The sequence below is a fragment of the Anas platyrhynchos genome, chromosome 15 (genome assembly GCF_047663525.1).
Source record: "Anas platyrhynchos isolate ZD024472 breed Pekin duck chromosome 15, IASCAAS_PekinDuck_T2T, whole genome shotgun sequence".
Taxonomy (NCBI): Eukaryota; Metazoa; Chordata; class Aves; order Anseriformes; family Anatidae; genus Anas; species Anas platyrhynchos.
This window is the reverse complement of record NC_092601.1, coordinates 3,324,278-3,348,347: the sequence shown is the minus strand read 5'-3', so window position 1 is coordinate 3,348,347 and position 24,070 is coordinate 3,324,278. Positions and strand designations below refer to the sequence as shown.

The following is a 24,070-nucleotide window of genomic DNA, read 5'->3' as shown; positions in this document are numbered from 1 at the left end:
TTCTACCAGTTTCTTAAGATAGGCTCACACTCTTATTAGGTGACTGACCTTGGTAAGGGGCCCAAGGCTTCTTGCTTTAGTTAATTTGCACAATGTACCATAGTTAACAAAGACACTAAGTAGCATCCTAGTTTAATGCTGTCGGGGCTCTATCTCTACTTGATAAGATTCTCTTAACTCCATCTCTCAGTATTGCGTGCATTTTTTCCAAGCAAATTGGTTGTACTATTTAAAGTCTTATTCAGAAGGTTTAACTTGTGCAAAACCACAAATTTTACTCACGTTACTACTTTCAGATGGCTGCTGCTGCATCTGCAATGGCTGCACCTCTGCACTGTTTTAGTTATAATAGCATTGCAAGAACTGTGTACATAGGTAATGGAAAAAAATGAAGGGAAGGTAAAAAGATTGACAAAGAAACATTTTCCTTCTCATGAGACTAAAAACGGTTCTGTTCAATGTTCACCTCTATTTAGATCACAAGCCCTTGGGGACAGGAATTGTTTTTTGCTGAATGTGAATTACCGTTAGGGATTCTTTGCTGGTATCTGTACGGGTCTCAGCTTTACAGCTGCAGTTTCCACAACTTTTAGGCAGGTGAAGTGTTGGTTTATCGTGGAAGTGGACAGAGGCAGCGGTCACGATAAGGTGCTGGTAACAAGGCCCAGACTGCACCACAGCCAAGCGCACGCTTCCTTGGTTTGTGGATTTAGTAACCTTTACCTACATACACAGCAGTTATCAGACTGCTAGAAGCTGATGGACCAAAACGAGGTAGAAAAATCTTGCAAATGAATGCGCTTATTAAATTAACGGGAATGAATTGTGTAATAGCAAGGAACGGAAATAAATATACTCAGAACTGGTACGAAATATGGCAATGGAATTATCTTACTGAAGGGATAATCTCAGAGCTGTACAACCTCAGAGAGAGGAAATCATGGCGCATTTATGCCGCGTAACGCCACCTCCCCGCCGCACGGTGCCGGCAGCACACGGGTGGCAGCGGGGCGCCGGGCTCTGTTTGGGGCCCTCGCGAGCGGCCACCGGTGGCTCCAACACGGAGCGCGGGCCCTAAGCCCGGCCGCTCCTCGACCTTCGCCTCCTCAGTCCCGGACCCTCCCCTCTCAGGCTCAGCTCCGCCCGCCCGCGCACGCGCCCCGCTGCAGCACCGCCCCTGCGGCGCCCGGCGGATGTGACGTGCGGTGGGCGCCATGGCGGACGCGGCGGGCGGGCCGCAGCCGGAGGGTGAGGGGCGCGGCGGGTGGGCTGGGGCTGTGACCGCCGCCGGTGCCCGCGCCCCAGCTCTCCTTGTCCGTTGCAGACTGCCCGGGGACCGGCAGCGTCCAGGCGGGCCGGGCCGCCGCTTGCCAGGGATGCCCCAACCAGAAGCTGTGCGCTGCCGGCGCCGCCGGCCCGGACCCGGGTGAGGGAGGCCTTGAGGGAGCGGGGCTGGGCCGTACCGGGGGCGGGGCTAACCGGACGGGGGCGGGCCCGGGGCCGGTGGTGGCTGACTGCGGCCGTGCCACCCCGCAGCGGAGGTGGCGGCGCTGCGGGAGCGGCTGCGGTGCGTGAAGCACGTGGTGCTGGTTCTGTCCGGCAAGGGCGGCGTGGGCAAGAGCACTTTCAGCGCCCTCCTGGCCCACGGGCTGGCGGCAGACGAGAGCAAGCAGGTGGGTGGGCGCCACGGGGCTGTGTTCCGAGCTGCAGGCAGGGCTGTGACTGCCCCCACCCCTGCCGCTTCTCCCCGGGGCTCTGACCGTGCCCGCTGCGGGGAGCTTTCCCCTCCCCGACCCGGCCCTCGAAAGCGGCCCCGTGCCGGCTCGTTCCCAGGGGGCTGCGGTGCTTTGTTTTCCAGGTTGCTCTGCTGGACATAGACATCTGTGGGCCGTCAATCCCGAAGATGATGGGTCTGGAAGGAGAGCAGGTATGCTCATATTGCTTCTGTAGGGGAGGGCTCAAATGTCTGGTTGAAAAGCACTACCGTTTTTTCATCCATGTTTCAGTTTTACATAGATTGAAGGCTTAATGTTTACTGGGAAACGTGTGACAGTAGGCAGGGAAATTAGATGAAATGGGTGAGTTTGGCATGATTTAGTTTGTGAAAGAGTTGTGTGTCTTTCAGTTCTGCAAACCAGCTTTTGCTCCATATCTATCACATATCCACCCCATACTGTGTCCAGTCCTGGGCTCCCCGGTACAAAAAAGACAAGGATCTCCTGGAAACAGTCCAGCGGAGGGCCACAAAGATGATACAGGGCCTGGAGCATCTTCCTTATGAGGAAAGGCTGAGAGACCTGGGTCTGTTCAGCCTGGACAAAAGAACACCGAGAGGGGATCTCATCAATGTGTATAAATACCTGAGGTGTGGGAGACAGAGGGATTTGGCCAACCTCTTCTCACTGGTTTGTGGGGACAGGACAAGGAGTAATGGTCACAAGATGGTGCATAGGAAGTTCCGCACCAACACGCGAAAGAACTTCTTCAGGGTGAGGGTGACAGAGCACTGGAACAGGCTGTCCAGGGAGGGAGGCTGTGGAGTCTCCTTCTCTGGAGATATTTAAGGCCTGTCTGGATGCCTACCTGGGCAGCCTGCTCTAAGGAACCTGCTTTGGCAGGGGGGTCAGACCTGATGATCTTTTGAGGTCCCTTCCAACCCCTTCAGTTCTGTGATTCTGTGATACATGTGAGCAGTTAACGTCAGTAATGTAGGCCTGGTGCTCTTTACCAACCTGGAATGTTTCATATAAATACATAAAATCACAGGGGAATTTTCTGCAGGAATTAAGCAGTTCACTTATTAATGGAGATCTGGCCTTTCTGCACTATTTAATTCAGCTGTTCCAGTGAAGTGGCATTGCTCCCATGGGCAAGGTATCTGTTTATCCAGTTTTGACTTAGGTTCATCCTCTGTGTAACTTTTGCATTTTTTTCTAATGTAGCTTTGTATGTATCACTTCAATTTTCAGGTTCATCAGAGTGGATCTGGATGGTCACCAGTGGTAAGTTGGTGCAGTTGTTTCAAAATGAGTTTGCCCTGTGAATTTGTACTATGTTTAAGGATGGGGAGAAGCGGAGGATACTTATTCTATTAATTTTTTTCTTAATTACATATGCAGATTCTAAAGAATCTGGCTATATGTTATATCAGTGTTAAATTTCTTTTGTTAATCATAATACTATATTTTTAAAATGGCTTTATTACTATATTTCTGTTGCTTTATAGGCTTTTCTACTATGCTATTGGCGATAAATATTGGTTACTTGATATTTGTATTTGGCTATTATGCAGCTATACATGTACAGTATGCCAACCTTTCAGCGATGGACAGAAAGTATCTTACATCCTCCCCAAAAAAAAATCATTAATCTTCACAAAATGCAGGGAAAATGCCAGGTTGGGTGGTTTATTGGTTTCTAAAGACCACATTCAGTGTGAGTCCTGCTAATAAGACAGCTTGATGCTGAGAGGGAGAGCTGCTTTTGTCCTTACACTGCTCGCAGGGATTCCGTAAAACACTGTAACACTTAGTAGAACTATTTTTTTGTCAATCTATGAATGCAGTTGGTGAGAGTTGCAGAAAAACCGATGCAGTCTTTAAAGCCGTTTGTTAAAAGGGTAGAATAAGGTTCTCTGCCGTTGTTTTTTAATCTTTTTCCCCCTCTCAAGCTGCTTTTTCTACAAGACTGTTTAGAGTTGGTTTCTCTGCTCTTTCTCTACTGTTCGGTATTCTCTACTAAGTTTCTCTTCTCTTTTAGTATGTTGAAGAAAACTTAAGTGTCATGTCAGTGGGGTTCTTGCTCAGTAGTCCTGATGATGCTGTCATCTGGAGAGGACCAAAAAAAAATGGTACGTATACCATTTTTTTGTTTTTTTGAGTCAGTTTTTGCATGAGCATATTTTTTTTAAGCTTTGGCAAAGTAAGCATTTCTGTACTTAAATTGGCTGTAGTCAGAAGAATCTTAATACCTAGATTCTAAAACTTGAAGTAGTCTCTAAACCTTGAAACACACAATGTTCGTTTTTTTTGTTGTTGTTGTTGTTTTTTTTTCTTTTCTGTTCATCACACATTCTAATCCTTTCTTCTAGGGTTGATCAAGCAATTTCTTCGTGATGTGGACTGGGGTGAAATTGACTACTTGATAATAGATACGCCTCCAGGAACATCAGATGAACACTTGTCTATTGTGCAGTATCTTGGTGCATCGCATGTAGATGGCGCTGTTATAATCACTACCCCTCAGGTAAGAGAACTTAATTTTCATTGATTGAAACATCATGGCAGTTCCTTGATTTAGAATCTGTATTTAACTTCAGAGAAAGGATGGTACAAAATCTGAGGGAAGTGACTGACCTTGTGCATACAGGTGGCTGCTTTATGAGTTAGGCCCTGTACCCCACTGAGGCATCCATCTGAATGAGCCACTAAACCACGTATCTGTTCACCAACAACAGTTGTGATCTGAAATGTGAAGTGAAATGCAGTATTTCACTTTCGTCTTTGAGAACAGAGTTGGCATAGGTGGGAATTCGTAATTCCCAATAGCTTAATGTCCAGAATTCAGTAAGAAGTTTAGGCCTTTGCATAAGTCAGAGGGAGTAGAGGAAGGTCACACAGACTTACAATCTCAAGGAAAACCTGACTTGCAAATGGAAATTAGGCACATTTCTGTGATGCTTGTTCTTAAAAGAAAAATCTGACTGTGGAGAGCTGAAACTTAAAAGTTATCAAATTCAAACATTGGTTTTAATCCCTGGTTTGGAAAGAAATAGGAGATAATACTCGCTGTTTTCTGCTAGCGTTTTCACAACACTTGAAAGAATATAAAATGTAAAGGAAATGGAATGCTGAGGACAATACCAGATAGGTGTTGAGGAAAGGAGAAGGAAAAAGGAGAACTAAATGAGGTCAGGCACATATGCAAAAACTGAGGGGATGATAAGCTATTTAAAATGTAACTTGAAAAAATTAAGTGTAAGCCTAGAGGTTCTTGTCTTTCTCTGCTGTTGACGATGCCAAGGATCTTTCTGTAAACTGAACATGTGAGAAAGTTCCATTTTAAAGAACTAGCTATTGAAGATGAATATGAGAGATAAAACATAGGTATGGCTGAATCTACACTAGAGTCGAGTCAGCTTCCAAAATAAAACCACATTCTGTAGGGCTAGAACAGTTTTAGCCTGTTCTACTGTTATTCTGAGATTTTTTTTTGGTGGACTACATAGTACAGGTTTATGTTCTTCAAAATATGAAGAGACAGTAATAATTGATTATAAACTTTAACATAGTTCTAAGGATTAACTTAGTAGCTTCAACATCAAATTATTACATTCAAAGTAGCAGTGTTTTCTAATGTTTGTAGGAAGTATCACTTCAGGATGTTCGGAAGGAGATCAACTTCTGTCATAAAGTGAAACTTCCAATCATAGGTGTTGTGGAAAATATGAGTGGCTTTATATGTCCAAAATGTAAGGTAAAGCTAGCTGTATCTTACAGCACTTCTTTATCTTGATGTTGTTTGCATATAAAACATTTCTCCAAAAATGCCGTATACTCTAAAGTGCAGTATTTTAACTCATGTTTTCCTAGAATGAATCTCAGATCTTTCCCCCAACTACTGGAGGTGCAGAGAAAATGTGCCAGAACTTAAACGTTTCCCTCCTGGGTAAAGTGCCTCTAGATCCTCAAATAGGTAAAGTCACCATATTGCACTACATTTAAAACAAATTGTTCATCTTGTACTGAATTTATTACTTTGAAAGCCTGACCTAGACACTGGTACATTGGAACGTTAAACATTTTTGTCTCTTGGGTAAATAGCTGCTTTCAGATAGAATTTTTATTTGAATCAAAAGTTACTGGAAGTGTGAGACAGCATGGTGTGAAAAGAGAAAAGTGCTAGGATAACTTACTTAACATGAAATTTCATTTTGATAAAGGTTATATCATATATCTCTTAAGCTGTATAATTGTATTCTAAGTACACTGTGTCTTTCTCTTCAATATAATTATGTGAAACTACAGAATTAATAAATTCATAACTACTACCAATAATAACATCTTGTAAATACTACGCGCTAAAATTAGTGCTTTACCCAATGTTACTGGCATGACTCAAATCCTCTTGTGGATTGTGGGATGTCTTGGTTCTTTACCCACCACCTATTAGAAATGAACACTTGATTTAATGGCATAAGGAACAGTTCAGTACTTTCAAAATAACGACTGAAATTTTCTATTGATAGTGTTCCTTTGTAAAGCTAAGCTGTTGTATTACTGACACAATGACTTCTTAGAAGGAACAGATGAAGTGGCTCATTGGAAGGGTATAACTTCTAGTAGGATGAAGTTTAAAATAAGACAAATTCTTTAATTTTTCTCTTGGTATGTTTTCATGTTTTTCCCTGTCCTTTAAGGAAAAAGTTGTGACAAAGGTCAGTCTTTCTTGTCTGAAGCACCTGAGTCTCCAGCTACAGCATCTTACAGGAACATCATTCAGAGTAAGTCTGGAAATCTCAGTGCAAGTGAATCATTTTCCATTCTGAGCGTTTCCTTTGGCAGTGCATAAAGGTGCTAAACAAAATTATGTTATTCTGCCACATACTATTAAAAGAAGCACAGTACATATGTATAGCAATTCTGAAAGTAACATACACAAGTACAATGCTTACTTTTGTTCATCAGTTATGATAGGCTTATAAAGCAATAACTAAATTGTATTTAATAACCAGTTTCAATGTTTAGTGTAAGTCATTAATTTTCAGAAAAGATGTGTATATGCTTGCTCTTAAGCAGTTGTTCAGCGTGCCTGTTGAGGGGAGCTTACTGAGGAAGATATAGCTGGCTAATTATTGCCTTCACTCTAATTGTAATTACACAAAAAACACAAAACAAAACAAAAAAAAAACACACAACCTTAAGAGCAGATGACACACAGTTTTTTAAATACCAACAGCTGGGGACATTCCTAAGGTCATTTAGTGCTGATTAAGGCCTAAACTGTGATATTTGTACTGATAGGAGACAGGCTGATGCCTGATATGCAACTGAGGTGTTATCTGTATTACTTTCTCCCTTGTCTCTCCAGGGATTCAGGAATACTGTGATCTACAACATACTCAAGAAGAAAAGATTATCTAACTATGAGTGAAGTAAAAATGTATTTCATGTGTAATTATAGAAAAGTAACTTATGCCTTGATTTAATAGAAGGAATGTATTCTTTTTGTATTTTGCAAATAAATTCTTATTATTAATGTCTTTGCCCTAGGCTTTTATTTCCATAATTGAACTTCAATTTCCTTGAAGTTCACAGGCATCTCAAAGCTTGCTATAAAGTTTAAAACAAAACAAAACAAACAAACAAACAAAAACGTACATCTGTGTTACAAAGGTGTAATCTGAATTCAATGTCACCATACTAATAACGTGAATATGAAGTTGACTTTTGAAAACATCTGTACGCAAGATTCTGTTCACAAAGTTGAACATAAAATACATTCCACTGATGTTGGGATGTTGTATCTGAAGAATCTAATATGCATGTGTAGTAGGCTTCGCCCTACCCTCTGCACTTGGATTAATTGTAATGCCCACATTCTTACTGCAAAACATCCCATAAGTATTTTTTTCTTTCAGTGTAAAAGATCTATATTTTGAGTAGAATTGTTGAAGTTATGTCTTTTTTTTTTTTTATTATTGGCATCAGTTTTAAAATAAAAACCTGCTGGAGTTTAGGCAGCTATGATCACAGCATAAATACAATATTTTATTACAGGTATTGAATAAAATAAATATATTTTAATTACTTAACTGTGGCTGCTCCACACAAGTGCACTGTGAACTTGCTGCAAGATTTTTTTTCTTCTACTAGATCTTAAGCCTGAATACAGAAAAAAAATAATTTTTGGTATCTTAAATAACCAAGTGGCCCTTTACGATTGTAATTTTGCTTTTTACCGCAGAATCAGCTCTGAGAAATCAGTGATGTCTACAAGAGGAAAAGGTAATTTCATTTTATTAACTGTAGTTTGAAAATGAAACAAGTGATCATTGTCTTTTGATTATATTCTCAGGATAATCCAATAGTTTCAGGTTAATTCACAGTTTTTTCTCAAGGACAGGTCTGCTCATGAAAGTCCTGTGTAAACCACAAGCACTGTTCTCATCATGCCTGTGCAAACTGCCTTTTGGTGAAAGTCTTATTTTGAAGTAAGTAGAGTCTTTACCAAAGGCTATAATCCTTTCAGTCTGAAGACACAAATGACAAAATCATTATTTCATGCAGGTATAATTATAGAAGAGCTTCATTTCAGTAACTTAATATGTAAAACAGCTTTCATAAATCAGTGTTTTTACCGGTTGTCTTTTTATTATTTCCTTAAATGACTATCTAGTGCCCGTCTTTCCATGTTCTTCAATGCAGTCATCTGAAATTCTTGTCTGTCCTGCAGAATGAACACAGGAAAGGCAGGTGTGACCATAACCCATTATGTAGGAATCATAAACGGAAAAGGCTGGTGGAAGTCTCAGGGTTTAAGACTGTTCTTCCAGCTGTGCCTAGGCATTACAGTACTTCAGAAAGCATCATACTGAAGCTTTAACTTAGAGGAAATTCTTCATGGGCCTTGCAAGCAACTCAGTTGTGAAGCTTCAGCAAGGCTCGTGAGTACAGAGCAGACTGCTATGGGGTACAGCCCCTCTGACAACGCACAAGAATGGCTTATTGGAGAATCAAGGTAACCCTGTCAGAATCTACATTAGGAACTAATACCAGGAAAAGCCAAAACCAACAGGTCAGCATTTGATACCTCTTGGTTTATAGCTGACAGTCCAGCTTGGTACTTACTCTTGGGAACATCTGCTGTGACAAAAAATCTTGAAGTTATTCTGCCGATGCTTTTTTGTCCCTCTAATTTGCAGTGGATGTATCCATATAAATTAGCAGTTTGAAGGGAAATCCCAGCTATCACAAGAGCCTGCGGACAAACAAAAGATTGGCTGGGACAAATATACTGCCATATATGTAGACTATGCATTAGAATATATACGCATGCTCTATACAAAAATGCTGTAAGAAAGGAATATCCCTTCAAATAACGAAGGACCATAAAAGAGATCCAACCATACTAAACATTGTAGTCCCTTTCTGCAAAATGCCTTTTTTATCAAAATTGTGCAGCTTTTTTTTTTTTCTAGCTGAGGTAATTCTGCATTTTGAAAAACCTCATTACTTTCCTAAGAGCACCTATACAAAAAAGCACCTATTTGATCAATTCCATAATCATTTCATCTTTTAAGCCTGATTGTATCTAAGAGCTTCACATCCAAACACACAGCAGGCCTGCAGACATGTTTAGCTGCCAAATGCCTTATTACACAGAAGATCCTGTAACTTGAAGATTTACAAATAGCATCGACAGATGTATATCAATATCCATCGTTTGCAGGCAGTGTAAATGAGTAGGTCCTTTCATGGTGCTAGAGGCTTAGCAGCAGGCAAAATCCAATTAATTAACTGATAAAATAAGGTTTTTCTTAATTTCCTGGAAGCTATCAAATTTTCATTTGGGTAACATGGTTTTACAAGCACCTGAACAACTTGCATCTTCTGCGCTAGCTTAGGTTCCTTCTCCATCTAGCTCTTTGCTTAGCAAACAATCTGTTTTTCAAAACTAAAGGTGGAGCTGTGAAGGAAGACAGCTGGTTTAATTTTAACTATTGCTTGTATAGTTATGCCACTTGGGGCTTAAGAAAGCAGTTAATGATTTGCAATAGATTCATACCCATTACCTGAATTTCCCATTTCATTTACTAACGAAATGTAATCTTGGTTATTATTTGTTCTGTAGCAGCGGGTATGCAAGATACTTTATATCTTTAATAATAAAATTGTACTTTGCACAGTTCAGAACTTGATGAAATGTATTCTATGGTGATTATGCAAGCACAACAGAAAAGTTTACAGAGGAAAACAAATTTCATAGACAAAGCATCAGCATAATACAATATATGGGGTACAATTTCTATTTAGGAAAATGTGTAATGTTTTGCTTTTCCTTCGTAGAATGGATGACTTATAAATGCAATAATTATAAACTATATAGTTACATCTTAATTTATCAAGATTTTTAAGTGCTTTCATACTGGTCCATTCAAAAGGGAATGATACCAGAAATCTAAAATCCTTACTTTTAAGAGCTAATAACATTCGAGTCCTGAGGAGATGTGAAAACCTGAAAGCCAGCACTTCTGGTTCACTTTTTGTTCTCTCCCACTAGTATCTTTTGACAGCAATAAAGAAGTTGGAGAAAAGTAAAATGCTACAGTTAAAAATGAGGTGGCAATTCTGTCAACTACTTAAGATGCTTTACTGGAGCTAATTGAAGTAGCTAATTGTAGCTACAGTTGCTAATCTAGTAAAAGTGATGCTAAAAATGATCCATTCTGGATTGCAGGGCTTGATTGCAGAAAACTCCTCTGACTCCTTGAAACTGTTAGGGGGATTTTTGTAACGTTGTAGATTTTGGTACAAAGACTGTTGCAAAACTACAGATCTGGGTTTTCCCTCAATTAACATTACTTGTCTGCTGTAGCTCATTCAGTAATGCCAGACTTACCAGCCATTTCAGCTTCAGTGAAAACAAGGTGCTGAAGAAAAATACAGTCCAAATGACGGGACAGATAATGAGGCCAAGCCAAAAGATTCGAGCTTCAGCTTCAGTTGAGGCAGCTATCATAGACACCTAGCAAGAAAATTACTGAAACTTTTAGTCACAAAGACAAAACCCATAATAAGTAACAAATCAGTGGAGGAGGAGGAATGGACAAAACTACTTGTTTACCCAAATTTCATATATTATATGCATACAGACAGGGTGGTTTCAATAGGAAGAGAAGTCACTGATGCCAAATTTTCTGCATGCTGTCCTACTGTACATGACAGTATTTTCTTTTCAAAATGCACTGTTTTCTTTTTCCTGTTCTCACTTATTAGATAATCCATTCATTTTGTCAAAGATAGTTGCCACTAATGCTACAGATTAATAGTATTTTGTAGTCAAAAGTTCTGTGTGCTAGCCATTGCTGTTAAACTTCAGAAAGACTAAGTTAAATTTGATATTAGATTCAAACTTTACCAGGGGCTCAGAGACATGTGAAACAGAAGACAGTGTTACAAGCAGAACTTCAGTGTGAGTATTTTGCAGTCTGAGGAGTAGTTTTGTGACTTGTGCCATGATCACAAGTCAAAAGCACTGGGAAAAAAATTAGTGTAGTATCAGAAAACAACTATAATATCTAATGTGGCAATGAGTATCTATTCCAATTGCTAACAAGCAAACTTTAAAGATGCACACAGGATTGATCAGTTGGTTCCAGTTCAGACAATGAAATTCTCATAAAAGTGTCCATTTCTACACTTTTTATAAAAACACGTATAGCTTAATTTAAATTTAATTTAAACCTGGTGTGATGCTTAGTTTTATATTATGTAAACTAACAGTTCAGTCTTGCTTATGATGTCTATTGATATTTGATAAATTAAGATGTAGCTTCAAAATGCCTAACACTACTGTTAGGCACCACAGCAACTGCTGGCGCCTCTCATCATTCAAGGTGCTCTATTTGCATTCTTCAGGGAGACCAAAAGCCTCAAGGCAGGCAGAAAAAAAAAAAAAAAGGTTGTGGATTTCTTCTAGTCAGCACAACTCAAAAGGATCACTGTTAGCTCCAAGCACTTAAGAGAAACCAAGCAGAGATTTGCTCTGAAGGTTTTGATCCTTCCTGGGAGAACAGAATTCAAAATCACACACCAAACATCAGGCCATTCAACCATTACCAGTGCTACCTTCTGAAATACGAGCTTCTCAGCAGGAAAGGAAAACCGTGGAGTTTGAAAACTGAAAAGACTCTTAGTTCAGTACCTAGAGTTCTCCATGTGAAAATAAGATTCATCTATCCATCCCATGTTAGACAGATGGTGGTATCCAGCAAACATGGTTAAGCTACTCTATTGCGCCAAAGAAAATCCTGAAGATGAGTTAATTTGCAAGTGTCTAATTTTTCAAAATACACTCTAAACCAGTGAGGTCTGTGCCTTCACAATTACAGAAAAAGAAAGATGTTCTGAGTCAGTAAAAGAGCTTCATCACCTGTATCTAGAACTACTGACAAATTACCCAGCAGGGTATTAGCACGAACTATGCAGGGGAATAAAAATCTCAGTGCACCTCAGAACTCCACACCTGAAAGAACTAATTAACTTGATGAGCAAGATTAAAAAAGGCTGCAGCCCCCTAAAAAATAAAAATAAAAAAAAATCTAGGTTGAACTTCTGTCCCAGTAGCAGTGCACCAGGAATTGGCTGCTTGTTATTAGCAAGTGACTTGGAATATTTCTAAGCAGATCCACTCCCTAGAGGAAGAGATTTCAAAAAGCTGCCAGAGAACTGGGAAGGGAGGTGGGGACTCTGGAAAGTAAGATGATTGATTGTGTGTATTCTGGAGCTTGTAAATGATAAAGCAGTTATGGACAAGCCATGACCAAGTACAGTCCACCCTAATTACATGCTATACTTTGATTTTCATAGTATAGAACATAGTATCAAACTATTTGCTACAAGTTTTGGAGGCCTTGAGCCCATAGGAGTGAGTTGACTTTGTACTTCCAGACTGGAATTAACAAACTGTAGTAAGTGAACTAGGGAACATGATTACTCATGTTACGGTAATACTGCGGTCAGGAGGTGATCTCATGAACACCCTTGCTTTTAAGATCTAAGAAAGTTCTTGCTTGCTGCCACAGATCAACGAAACTAAGATACTCTGGAGGTCTTTTATCTTATCTGCTTTCCTGCAGACTTTCCTGTATTCCCAATTTCATGTGGCTTACAGGCAGAAAGCCGGCATCTCTTAGCTTTTTACTGGCGTGCAGCCACACTGGCTGTGGCAGGGCTCCAGACCTGCACCTTCAGTGTTTTATGCTGGACTCTGCACTTGGGGTGTGTGCACAGCTGGGTCAGCAGCACTTCAAGTGCTGTTCTACAAGCCGCTTGCCTCACTGGGATTTTGGACAATGTTAGGAAACCAACATGAAAACTGTTTAATCTTGACCCTGAAGGCACTGCCAAATGCCATTTTTTTTTTTTAATTTGGGTTTTTGTTCGTCTTTTTTTTGCTCAGGGTGTTGGGCAAGTACTAGCAGTGTTGGAATGCTCTGTGATCCAGGTACTACAGCCCAGCATATTCCCTGAGCACAAATAAAACTCTAAAAAAACTTTTAAAAACTGAACTTGAACTATTCAGCCTTGCTTTCAACCTAGCTCTTTCCTGACGAGAACTCCCTTTTGTAATTAACTAAGGGAAGATGTGTTTATTACAAGGTGTTCTCACTTGAAATTAAAATAGAACTACCAGAAATGTCATATATAGAACCATGATATGAATATTTATTCTGATGATGAGTGTGATGGAAATGTTGCAAGACCTCTGCTGAATATTTCCAGGAACTGACAACATGGTGTGCTTGCAGCTGAATACTTGTTTTATCTTCTAAAGAAACTAGATATTGAGCGTTTTTGTAGCAATTACTTTTTTTGTTCCTTTATTGGAATTAGTGTGGATTTTACAAGCTTTCATATGCACTCTTGTTTGTCCTGAACCTATTTTCGTTATCATTCTTACCCTTCTTGCTTCAAATACCCAGTGGCTTGTTCCGTCTTCATCAATCTGGTTCCACCAACGTAAACCAACCAGGAGTCTTCCTGTCACATTCTGGTGACACAGTTATTTGCATTAACCAAGTGCACAATTCACTTGTCAGACAACATTTAAAATTAAGACAAATGTCTTAAAAAATAATAATTTTATCAAATAGTAAGTTTAGTTCTAAAAACTATGTCAACCTGTGCGCAACAGTCACTAATGATGGATGAGTTAATAGAAATTAGAGGCCTGTTCTCCTCATGTGATAAGTAGCACAGTAACATTGATTTAGGTAAGAAATTATAGGATGTGCCCTTTCAAAGTCAGTATCTTGGAGAAGCCTCTGATAAATTCTTAGTAAGAGAGGAGAACACAAAACAAAAACATTTAGGGAAAATGAAAGATTAATTATAAACAAGTTTGGAATCAAGCAAATTAAGACAACATTTTTGTGCCTGGATGAATACTGTATTTTTTTCAGGATGCCTGAGAAATGAGTTCTTCGCTTCAGTGCAGAAGCATCGTTCTGTTTTGAACCTCTGGGGTTTCAAGGCTGGCCTGACCAAGCTGCCAGCCCATGGCGAGGGCACTGCTGCTTCAGCTGGGCTCCCGGCAGCATCACGAAGCTCCTGCACACTGGCAGCGAGGCACAGAATTGAATCTTTGGGCATCCTTGGGAATCCATTACTGAAAGCTAGTGTTAATTTATTTTTTCTAAGACGGAAAGTGTACAGACAAATCTGCCTATGGCAAGGCAACTTGCTCACCATGTGTAACTTATATCAGTGACTAAAGATATGTAAAAGTCTTCAATGAAATGTGTCAGACACGTTTAATAGATCTACAGATCAGTGTTTTTGTCACTCTGTTCAGTATACTTCTTCCTTATCATTTTCATTTAATGGCACGTAATACTTTCAAAGGTAATTACTGTTCAGGGTCATCTTACCTTAACTGACCAGAAGTCAAAGGATAGAAGGAGGAGAATTGTGACAAAACAGGCAACAAAGCTGTTGCTGAACCAGTCACAGAACAAGTAGGTAATAATAGCACTCACTCGGAAAAACAGGTGGAAAAAGGTAGCCAGTGGGTGCCTGGAAAAACAACAGAGAGCACTTAGGAAGTTATGGGACAAGAAGGGCAGTTTTATACTTGCTAACAGTGCAGTATAACACAAGTAGTTCTAGTCTGTAACGGTATCTCCATTTGTATCTGCTGTTATTTCATATGTTGATGTATTACCAAAGTGATAATTCTTCCAATAACCAATCTCCAACAGCTAGAAGATATGTTGTTCATGTTAAAACTTCCTCTAAGATGGCACAAAATCTGCATTCTTTCATCCATTTCCTTGGTACTGCATGAAGGAATCTAGTGGTTGCATTCACCACTGCACTCCGAACTTATTTCATGAAATCAGTCAGTGTAGAATTGAGACAGATCTCGTGCCTTTCAGAAGTATTTTGAAAACATGAATGGGAACTCTGAAGTTGTTTTTTGTTTTTTTTAATCAAAACAAAAAATATAGCATAAGACAAAATGAACCTTAGTATGCAATGACTGAGAAATGTCCTTTCACAGAGGAAGTACAATTAAGGAAGTTTACAGGTCTTTTGAATGAATGATCATTAACTTTGTTAGATATTTGTGCTTTCCTTATCAAACAATTCTATTATGAAATAAAGGGAAACTTTGGAACAAGAACTATGAAGAACTGAATTTTGGCCTGTACAGTAAGACATGGGTTTTGAGAAAAGTTGCAATAAGCACAGTAAAGTGTAACATGCCAGGTACAAAAGCTTGTACTGTATAGTTGTTTCTGTTAATTAGTTTAAAATGACAATTAACCAGATTAATTTAATGGACATTCCATTTAAGTAACTTCTTCCTTTAAAACTGGAATGAATAAAATCTGTTTTCCAAATAACTTTTCCATCAGTGATGCCCCTCTACATCTTTAAACAACTAACAGTAGTATGGCCCAAGCCACAATTAATTTTAACAATTCTATTATGTATAATTAAAAATGATGCATATATACAGTAATTATAATTCTCCATAAATTTGAAATATAATTACATTTAAATTAGAATTAATGTTTATATCTTTATTTGAATGTTATTCCTATGTGCCTATTCTAGAAATTAACTAGTCTATAATGGAAATGTGCTTGTAGTAGTAAATGTGCTTGCCTGGGCAAGCAAGAATGACATGCAGCTGAAGTTTACATTTACTCCTTCCTGATCATGCCCACACTAACCTCAAACTTTCCAAAAACTACTTCTGACTTAAAAACTGAACATGTGACATTTGAAGTGAAAGGAGCTTTATCTGACCCTAGCAGATGGGTAGGTGGGGGGAGAAGAGGGATTCCTGTGAACTCTCAACCCCAGACATGGCCTTGCTATCTCAAACAGGACACAAGAGTTCCATGAATGGTATGTTTTAGCAATAAAAGCTATTTGGAGAAGTCATAGTGCTTTATTTTGGAAGTCAGATCATGAATTACTGTTGAATACTGATGAATTACAGAATGAATCTGTTCTGATGTCAGACTTTGAAGACTGTTTACTGAGAAAGTATGTGAGCAAGAGGCCTACAGTTATTACAACCCTAAACACTTCACTGAGCCTGCAGTACAGATCTCAACAGTCAAGGAACTAGTGCTGTGCACCTTGGGACCTCAGACAAATGCTTCAGCAGTTTCACTTCATGCTGGCTCTAGGCTGGTCTCACTGACTGAACCTGTGGCTGGTGTGTGCAAGGTGCCCTGGAGCTGTATTTTCCAGTTTAGTCTCATTTGTTCATGTGCTCCAAGTCTGCACCACAACACAAACAAAAACACAAACCTGCATCTAAACCATGGGCTGCCGCTAATGCACTGAAAACAAAGTGGTTCTGGTCATGTTAACTGTGGCTGGTTCATCAAGTACGCGCCCTGTTGCGAAGTCCAATGCAGTGGAAGGGCTGTAAGGCTTCAGCAGACACTAGTAAAACTGAGTGATCGTACTGTGAAGCTGCACAGTTGGTTGTGTAACTCAGGTAAGATGTCCAGCTCTTATTTTACTTTGTTTATACATGCAAGAATATTAACGTTGTAATGGACTGCAGTGATCTAGGATAAGGGTGAAGCTCCGTATAGGACAAAAGTGCGGTCCCCAGCTGCAGGCAGCTCACCCCGAGGGTGTTGGGGTTCTATGGCTTTCCCAGGTAAGAGCTACAGACGTGTCATATTCCAGGCATCACCGTCCCTTGGTGGGAAGAGCTGCTGCTTCCACCCCAAACAAACGCTCCCGCTCAGCGGGGTGCACAGAGCAGTGCCAGAGCTCGCTGCCGGGGACGAGGGAGCCCTCCTGCCGCCCCGCAGCGTGCCGGGTGCCCGGCCCTGAGCAGAAGGCGGCTGCCGTGGGCTCTGCCGGTCCTCTCAGGCCTCGGGCCTCCCCACCCGGCGCTCGGGTGCTGCCTCACGCGTGTCGTGTCCCCCACCCCCGGGAAGGGGCCGCTCCGGTCCCCCGTCGTTACCTGATTTGGGCTTTCCGCAGCGCCAACTCCTCCTCGCCGCCCAAGTCCAGCGACACGTCTTCGGTGTCGTCCCCCAGCGCCTGCGGCGGGGACCCCCACAGCGCGCCCGGCAGCGGCGAGGGGCGGCCGGACTGCGCCGTCCCCGCCTGCTTCATCCTCCGGGCGGGGGGGGGGGGGGGTCAAGGAAAAGGGCCTGGCCGCGGCCTGCTCGGGGCCCAGGGGTTGGGCTGGAGCCGGGGGGGCCGCCCGCAGCCCCGCACGGACACCCCCGGAGGGGCCCGGGGCCGCGCTGCCGGGGAGGTGGGCTTGGGAGATGAGGGTGCTGTGGGCACCACCAGCGTAACGGGGGGGCTCGGTCTTTGGTAAAGGTTAGGGAAGAACTGTGGGGTGTGCTTTGAATTGCAGGTGGATGGCGCAGCGGTAAAGGACAAGTGGAACGAGACAGCGATAGCGGCAGCGGAAAGCGTTCAGGAAGGTCAATAACTGGGGGACGGTGAAGCGAGGCATCAAGGAAACAACTCGGGCAGGAAAGTGTGAAGTGAAGGATCACGGAAGAGCTGATACATCAGTCATTTGTAGATCTCACTAGCATTACGTAAGCCTGCAAATAACAGCATAGTAGGCTTCTCTGAAATACCTAACCGAAGCAGAGTGTATATTTTTAGTAAGTACAGAAGCTGCCAAAGTGAACATTTAAAAATATTAATTGCAAAGTAGTTCTGTGTAAGCCCTATTAGAGCAAGACTATACGTAATGCATCAGAAAATCTGCCAGAGCTGTTTTCAGTAGGATTAGCAATTAACACAAATTATAGGGGAGAAAGGTATATTTTATAAGCAATGATGTTCATATGGTGGTAGCTATATTTTGACCTTGATAGCCTTAAAACAACACTTTACAGTGGCAGTAAGTACACCAGGCTTGTACTAAAAACTCGGGCAGTCTGTAACTGGGTGGATAGCCTACAACATTAAAATATTTAGGTAGGTGTCCACTCCCAAAGAAGAGAGAGTTAATCTCTTTGAGATCTGTCACGAGAAACAGTTATTAAATGATTCTGTACACACCTGAAGTTGACACATAGTTCACTTACTGTACCAATGGGCACTATGGTTTATGAGAATGTGGTTTTATGAGAATTAGCAGCAACTTAAACAGAGCCAGCTTCTAACTCAGAAGCAGCTCCAGAACTGCAGTTACAGGTATTCAGTAGTGGAGGCCTGGCCTCTTTTTGACTGCCAGATTATTCATTTTAGCTATTGTATTAGCTCTTCTTTCACCTGTCAGCACAGTTCTTCCAACAAGTTGGATTGTTTGAGTTTAGTAATTCTATAATGTTCTTATATTGTTTCAGCTGTTAACTTTTTATTCTAAGGCCCCAGCAAAAACTGTATGCTGTGTTCTTTTTCAAGAAAGACAATACTTACTTCTGTGGGAGAGGCAAGAATTAGCCAGCATTATCTATCCGTTTTACTACTCTGTTGCTGCTAATTGACTTCAATAGCAATGGAATGATACCACTGAATAAAGATACAGAATGCACAGTTTGTTTTATTCTTTTAAATTTAAAATTGATGAATGTTTCTTTAATTTTCCCTTCTACCAGTGCTCGTCTCCACTGATTCACTGCAGGGATTGTCTGTTTTCCTAACAATGTTTTAAACAATCCCACAGAAGATTGTCACTACACCATGCAAGTAATTTTAGCGGTATTCTCTGGAAAGATCTGTTAAATTACATTCTGTGATTATTGAAGGTGTAGCATGGGTTATCATTTTCTTTCAAAGTAAATTAGCATCTAGAAAGAATCCTTGGTCAAATCAATTCTTCAGGTTTAGTACGGGTCTGCGGTATACAGTTGCAAAGGAATTCATGTGTGAATTATTAGAAAAACATTGTTCATTAGAAATTTTCTGTGTTTTCTAGTACTTTGCAGGAGAAACTATCCAATTCCCAACATTTTACAATGATTTTTATTAAAATATAAATGATATGAACTGTGGAAATATTAGTAACACAGTAAAGGTACCATAAATCCTCAAATAACACACATTGAAGATTCAGTTATGATAAATTATGAATTGTGGTTTGGTTTTGAGGGGAAACAGCTTTTTATACAGGAAAACCTTGACCACTTTTGAAATATATTAAGAATTCACCTAATTGCTAAGATCTATAGCATAAAATATTTCAAAACTGCCAGTTGTTTCTGTATACTTGCCTTTACACAGAAGGTTATGGACACTCATCACCCCAGGACAAATAATTGCCTTCCTATTGTAGAGCATTATCAGTGCTATACAACTGCTATGCATCCCACTGTCTCAACTCCTTTCACGTACAATAAATAGAACATCTTCTAAGTTTAGTGCAGCACTTTGTTGACTCAGTTAACTGAAGTCAGCTGATTTTCTCTTTCTCTTTGGAGTATTTCCTGGAATCTACACTGGCATGGTTTCAGAGACTTGCACTTTAAACTGTACCAAGGATATTTTGAATGTCTCAATCAGAGTTGCTGTGATTTAAGTATATCAGTTACAGTTTTATATTCAGAGGAACAGAATACTTTGAAATATTGTTAATTCAATAATAACTTTTAGCTCACTTGCATTAGATACACCTATGGGCTTTGATGGGGTTCCATAAAATGCTCAAATTTTAAGGAGATGGGCCAAATTACAGAAAATATTAAATACTTTTAAATATTAAATTTCTAATAGTGTTGTCTTTTAATTAATTTGTAAAAGCTAATTTGCTGTTTTGGCCCCCCCACCAATTTCTGTGGGATTTTTTGGCCGTACATACCTTTATTGTAACTGGTAGTTCTGTATTAATAGAACACACAGCAGTTGCATGACAGATCAGAATAGCATCTTTCAGTTGGGTGATACCTAGCAATGTTCTCGGAGTAGAGGTCAAGAGTGTCTATGTTCCTTTCAGTGAGGAGAAAGAAAAAAAAAAAAAAAGAAAATACGTTTTTATTAAATAGTTCAGTTTATTCTCTATATCACCATGCAGCTTTAGGCCTTACATAACTCAAGCTGTAGGAATCTCTGGTGCAGTTACCCAGGAGACAAAATGTTTTGCATTATTAACAATTTTACTCCAGTATCTTTTCCTGGTTGGACTATGCTGTAGTCACATGTAAAGAGCAAAAACAAAGGCATAACAAAGCAAAACCATCAGCTGTCTTCTAGGTCAGGGTGCATTGCTCCCCAGCACTTGGGATGCAGACTATTTAGTGTGCTTAGCTTTATACATCTCTTGATACATTCAGACATTCTCAGCTGTAGTTCCTGGTACTTGTTACTTCTGCAAATCATTTCATTTTTCAGTTTGTGAACTTCAGAAATAAGGAACTATCAAAAGTTTGATGTGACTTCACAGATCCATTGCAGTAAGCAGGGATCGGATTCATGTCACAGAATTGCAGTCTTCTGATTTCACCAGAAGTGATGCTCGAGTTTGACTGCCTCCTATAAATGTAAAAGGCCTGTACATACTCACAGAAGCATCCAACACTTCTGCTGACTTGAGCCAGTCCTCTGTAGGCTTGCTGAGTAAAAATAATCTAAACCTATTAAAAAAAAAAAAAAAAAAAAAAAAAAGTCCCTAAAGGTAATCAAAGAGTTGAGAAACTGAGTTCAACAGAAGGTTAGTAGAAAAAATGACAGTACTGTTGCTTTTACTGCTTTCTCTGTAAAAGGTGAAAATACTTACAAAAGCTGTAAGGTGTTTTCTCCTTGCTGATAGCGATATCTGATAGTCCTATTCAGATCCCCAAGGCCCATGTTGGACCTTGTTCTTCAACCACAGCTTTCATAAGGCAAAGTCTACTTCATCTTTTGTTGTAGACACTGTGGCTAAGTGGTTTTTGCTAGGTCTGCTTGCATTTGTTCTTACTTATTCTAAATTGGTATCTTTGACAGGAGGGTACAAGGAAACAAAGACAATTTCAAAATTCTCAGGAAAAAGTGCAGTATAGACAAAACACACACAAAAAAAGAAAAAAAAAAGAAAAAAGGGTTCCTAATCTGATGCAGTTAAAGGAAAACCTGTATTTACAGTTCATAATTCTTTTGACATGCAGATTTCTGTGAAGCAAACCAGTACCTACCTCTGTAGCATTTCTATTCAATATTCAATTTCTATTCTTTCCTTAATTTGTTAATACCTTTTTTTTTTTTTTTTTTTTTCTGGTTCACAGAATACCTTCAGCTCCCTGAAATTCCTTGTATCAATCACAGAGAACTTGAAAATGTGTCTGAGGAATCCATACTGTTTCTATAGGCCTGAATCATATGAAGACGTGTAGGTACTCAGGATTGTTGCTTTTTTCAGGTATCTGGATCTATAAGCCTCAGAAACGTAAAGCATCTTGGAACAGGGCCCAGCACATTGACTTGCATGTTCTTTTTAAGATGCACCAGATGCCACTGTAGATAACTTGCCCTATATCCAGTACGCAATTCTGAACCTCTCCTGAGGGTCGGGGTCTAATCTCTTTTGGCAGAACCAAAAGCACAGTACATGTCTGTCTTTTAAGTGGCCTATGCGCCTCTTTTTCAATGGAATCTGTGCTTAGGAAGAGACTCCCAGTTCTTTCTGCCACATGTAAGGTTACAAACCTCAGCCTGCTGGCTTGGGAGAAGAGGAAGCTTAAGGCTGTTCTTATGAAAACTGTTCTGCATGACTCTCAAACTGGAGGCTGAAGCATCTGTTCCTCCTGTGGATGTGTTTGAATTCGTGATCAAAATAAATAAATAAATAAATAAATAAATATATGTAAATAATCACCAAATAAAGGTATTAAAATAAACGTTGGAAGAAGGACAAGAACCCAAACCTTTGGGTTGTTTCTTCAGAATGCACTAACTGTCTGTTTTCATCCTCTGTGCTGGGTAAAACAGCTTCAACAGAAGGATCTGAAAGCTCCCTGTCCCCACAACTGAGCAGCCCAAAGGTTCCATTACAGGGCTGCAGAAACATGGATTGTGAAGCTCCTTTAGAAGGCTGTGTGACCGTGCCTACAATCATCACAATTGCTGGCTGCAGTTGAAAGAAAAACTGCACAGCTACTGAAATAAAAGTCATGGTAAAGGCAATTTTACATGTATACAAATGACTAAAGATAGAGGTACTGTGACTGATGCATATTTTAGTATCTTTTGTGTCTAGTGTGTGCAGAAATACTGCAGGGAAGCCCCTAAAATACATGATTTCTTCAACTGTCAGTGTAGTGTTTTTGCTCAGATTTCTCTTCTCCATAATTTTGAAACTTGACACAGAGCTGTGGTTTTGCACACGTCCTTTTCCTTGTTGGTTTGGAGACTACATTTGTAGTCTGTTTCCCATTCTTGCTCTATTTTATTTTAGTGTAAGGGGAAATACAATTTTTGTCACGTGCTCCAGTGTACTGGACTAATTATGTGAAGTCCAAGTGATGGATATACATTTCTTTTTACATATTTACATTTATATGGGATATTTTTTTCCTCTTTCATCAATTTTTGTAATTACTCTCATAGATAAATGACAGAGTTCTTTAACAAGATGAGTGCTATTGTGCCCTGCCTGTCTTAAAACTATGGGCAAGAGATCTGTGCATTTACATAAAACTTGCAGACCTCTTGAAAATCGAGAGAAGGAGTAAGACCTCCTTTCTGTCTCTCCCTCAGTCTGTAGGCCAGGGAGCAGCTGGATGCTGCTGCAGGTCCTGGTGCTCACGGCATGCTTGCAGAGCATGCAGCTGCAGCCAACTGTTAGTGAAAACCCTTCATACTCCATGGCTTTCTGGTGAAATGCCTTTTCTTTAAGGTATTACTTTTCCTGTGTGTGACAGGTGTTACCTTCTTTTCCTAAGACTATCGGGTCTGTACCTCTGCATATACAGTGATGGCTTCCCCACCTTGAGAAGTGTCACAGTTTCTCCTTGCTAACTGTTGTGGCCATGCTGCTCCTATGGAAATGTTTGTTGGTAGTCTGCTGAAACTTCTTGCCTTCTCTTTACCTCTTCTCTTCCAGGTGAAAATAATATATTTCAATGGGACTTGCGCAGTTATTCTTAATTGCGATGAAATCCTCAGCAACTATGCTTCAGTGGAAAACAAGATAGTTCTGTAACATTTTCCAGAGAATAAGTACAAGTCGTTTCAGGAATGTTTCCCACTGTGTAACTGTTTCTGCAAGGCAAGTGTGGAAAGCTCTGCTGACCCTCCTTGAGCATGTGGGCAGGATTGGTGGAAGAAATTCATTCATTTCTGCTGTGTTTGTGCAAGAGGTGGGGTCATATAGCTAGGAACAAACATCAGGTAGCATTTAAAACAAATGAAATGTCACTGAAACAGACTACCAATGTAAGAAAAACTATGCTCAGGTACACCACAAATTAGAGTATCTGGACAGTTTTTCATAAACAGTTGTGTAATGCAACTGCAATATTTTTTTCATAAATTCAGAAGATGACCTAAAATCTCCTTTGTATTTGTTTCCATAAACTAGTTCTGATTCTTTCTCAACAAGTCTGTCTAAATGTCTCTGTTCTTTGCACTGTGAACAATTATGTATTGAAACCTAGAGATAAGCTGCTTCTGAGTGTTACATGAAGATGGGAGGAAAACTGTTGCTTGAGAAAGCCTAAAATGGTGCATTCCCTGGCAGTGTATTCCCTTCCTGTACATTCCCTGGCACTGGAAATGGTGCATTCCCTGGCACTGTATTCCCTTCCTGTACAACTTTCTGGTGTTTTACAAGTGAGCAAGCCGTTAGGCATCTAAGACTTACCTCACTTACCCCATTAGGACATTCCCACATTCAACTTTGCTGGTCCCTTGTCTAAGGTCAA

General features: G+C 40.2%; 2 protein-coding genes and 1 long non-coding RNA gene across 22 annotated transcripts; 2 read left to right on the top strand and 1 right to left on the bottom strand.

Annotated features, from left to right (window-relative positions):
• Positions 1-936: 936 nt before the first annotated feature.
• On the top strand, positions 937-14,550 carry NUBP1 (NUBP iron-sulfur cluster assembly factor 1, cytosolic). Of its 17 annotated transcripts, XR_011803664.1 has the most exons (13): positions 937-1,248; positions 1,325-1,426; positions 1,859-1,927; positions 2,970-3,002; positions 3,760-3,850; positions 4,091-4,245; positions 5,365-5,475; positions 5,592-5,694; positions 6,419-6,502; positions 7,090-7,153; positions 7,966-8,006; positions 8,125-8,212; positions 14,186-14,550. XR_011803664.1 is itself a non-coding variant. In XM_027469521.3 (11 exons), exons 1-10 carry the CDS (start codon positions 952-954, stop codon positions 7,986-7,988), a joined length of 1,068 nt encoding a protein of 355 aa, XP_027325322.2. In that variant the 5' UTR covers positions 937-951; the 3' UTR covers positions 7,989-8,006; positions 14,186-14,550. The 17 variants fall into 17 exon arrangements, 7 of the variants coding, with proteins under 7 accessions (XP_027325322.2, XP_027325320.2, XP_027325321.2 ...); XR_003500773.3 differs by lacking the exon at positions 7,090-7,153; XR_005269450.2 differs by lacking the exon at positions 7,090-7,153 and having other exon boundaries at positions 8,455-14,550.
• Positions 8,003-17,638, bottom strand: TVP23A (trans-golgi network vesicle protein 23 homolog A). 2 transcript variants are annotated; one of them, XM_021277535.4, is made up of 6 exons: positions 17,227-17,638; positions 14,654-14,798; positions 13,684-13,773; positions 10,621-10,746; positions 8,850-8,979; positions 8,003-8,448 (listed from the first exon to the last, which is right to left on the bottom strand). In XM_021277535.4, the coding sequence occupies exons 1-6, from the start codon at positions 17,379-17,381 to the stop codon at positions 8,390-8,392; spliced, it is 705 nt and encodes a 234-aa protein (XP_021133210.2). In that variant the 5' UTR covers positions 17,382-17,638; the 3' UTR covers positions 8,003-8,389. The 2 variants fall into 2 exon arrangements, with proteins under 2 accessions (XP_021133210.2, XP_027325325.3); XM_027469524.3 differs by having other exon boundaries at positions 14,762-14,798.
• On the top strand, positions 16,771-18,768 carry LOC119718410 (uncharacterized). Of its 3 annotated transcripts, none has more exons than XR_011803667.1 (2): positions 16,771-16,914; positions 17,632-18,768. It is a non-coding gene; the product is annotated as an uncharacterized lncRNA (long non-coding RNA). The 3 variants fall into 3 exon arrangements; XR_005269452.2 differs by lacking the exon at positions 16,771-16,914 and adding an exon at positions 17,027-17,160; XR_005269451.2 differs by lacking the exon at positions 16,771-16,914 and adding an exon at positions 17,391-17,526.
• The last annotated feature ends 5,302 nt before the right edge of the window (positions 18,769-24,070 follow it).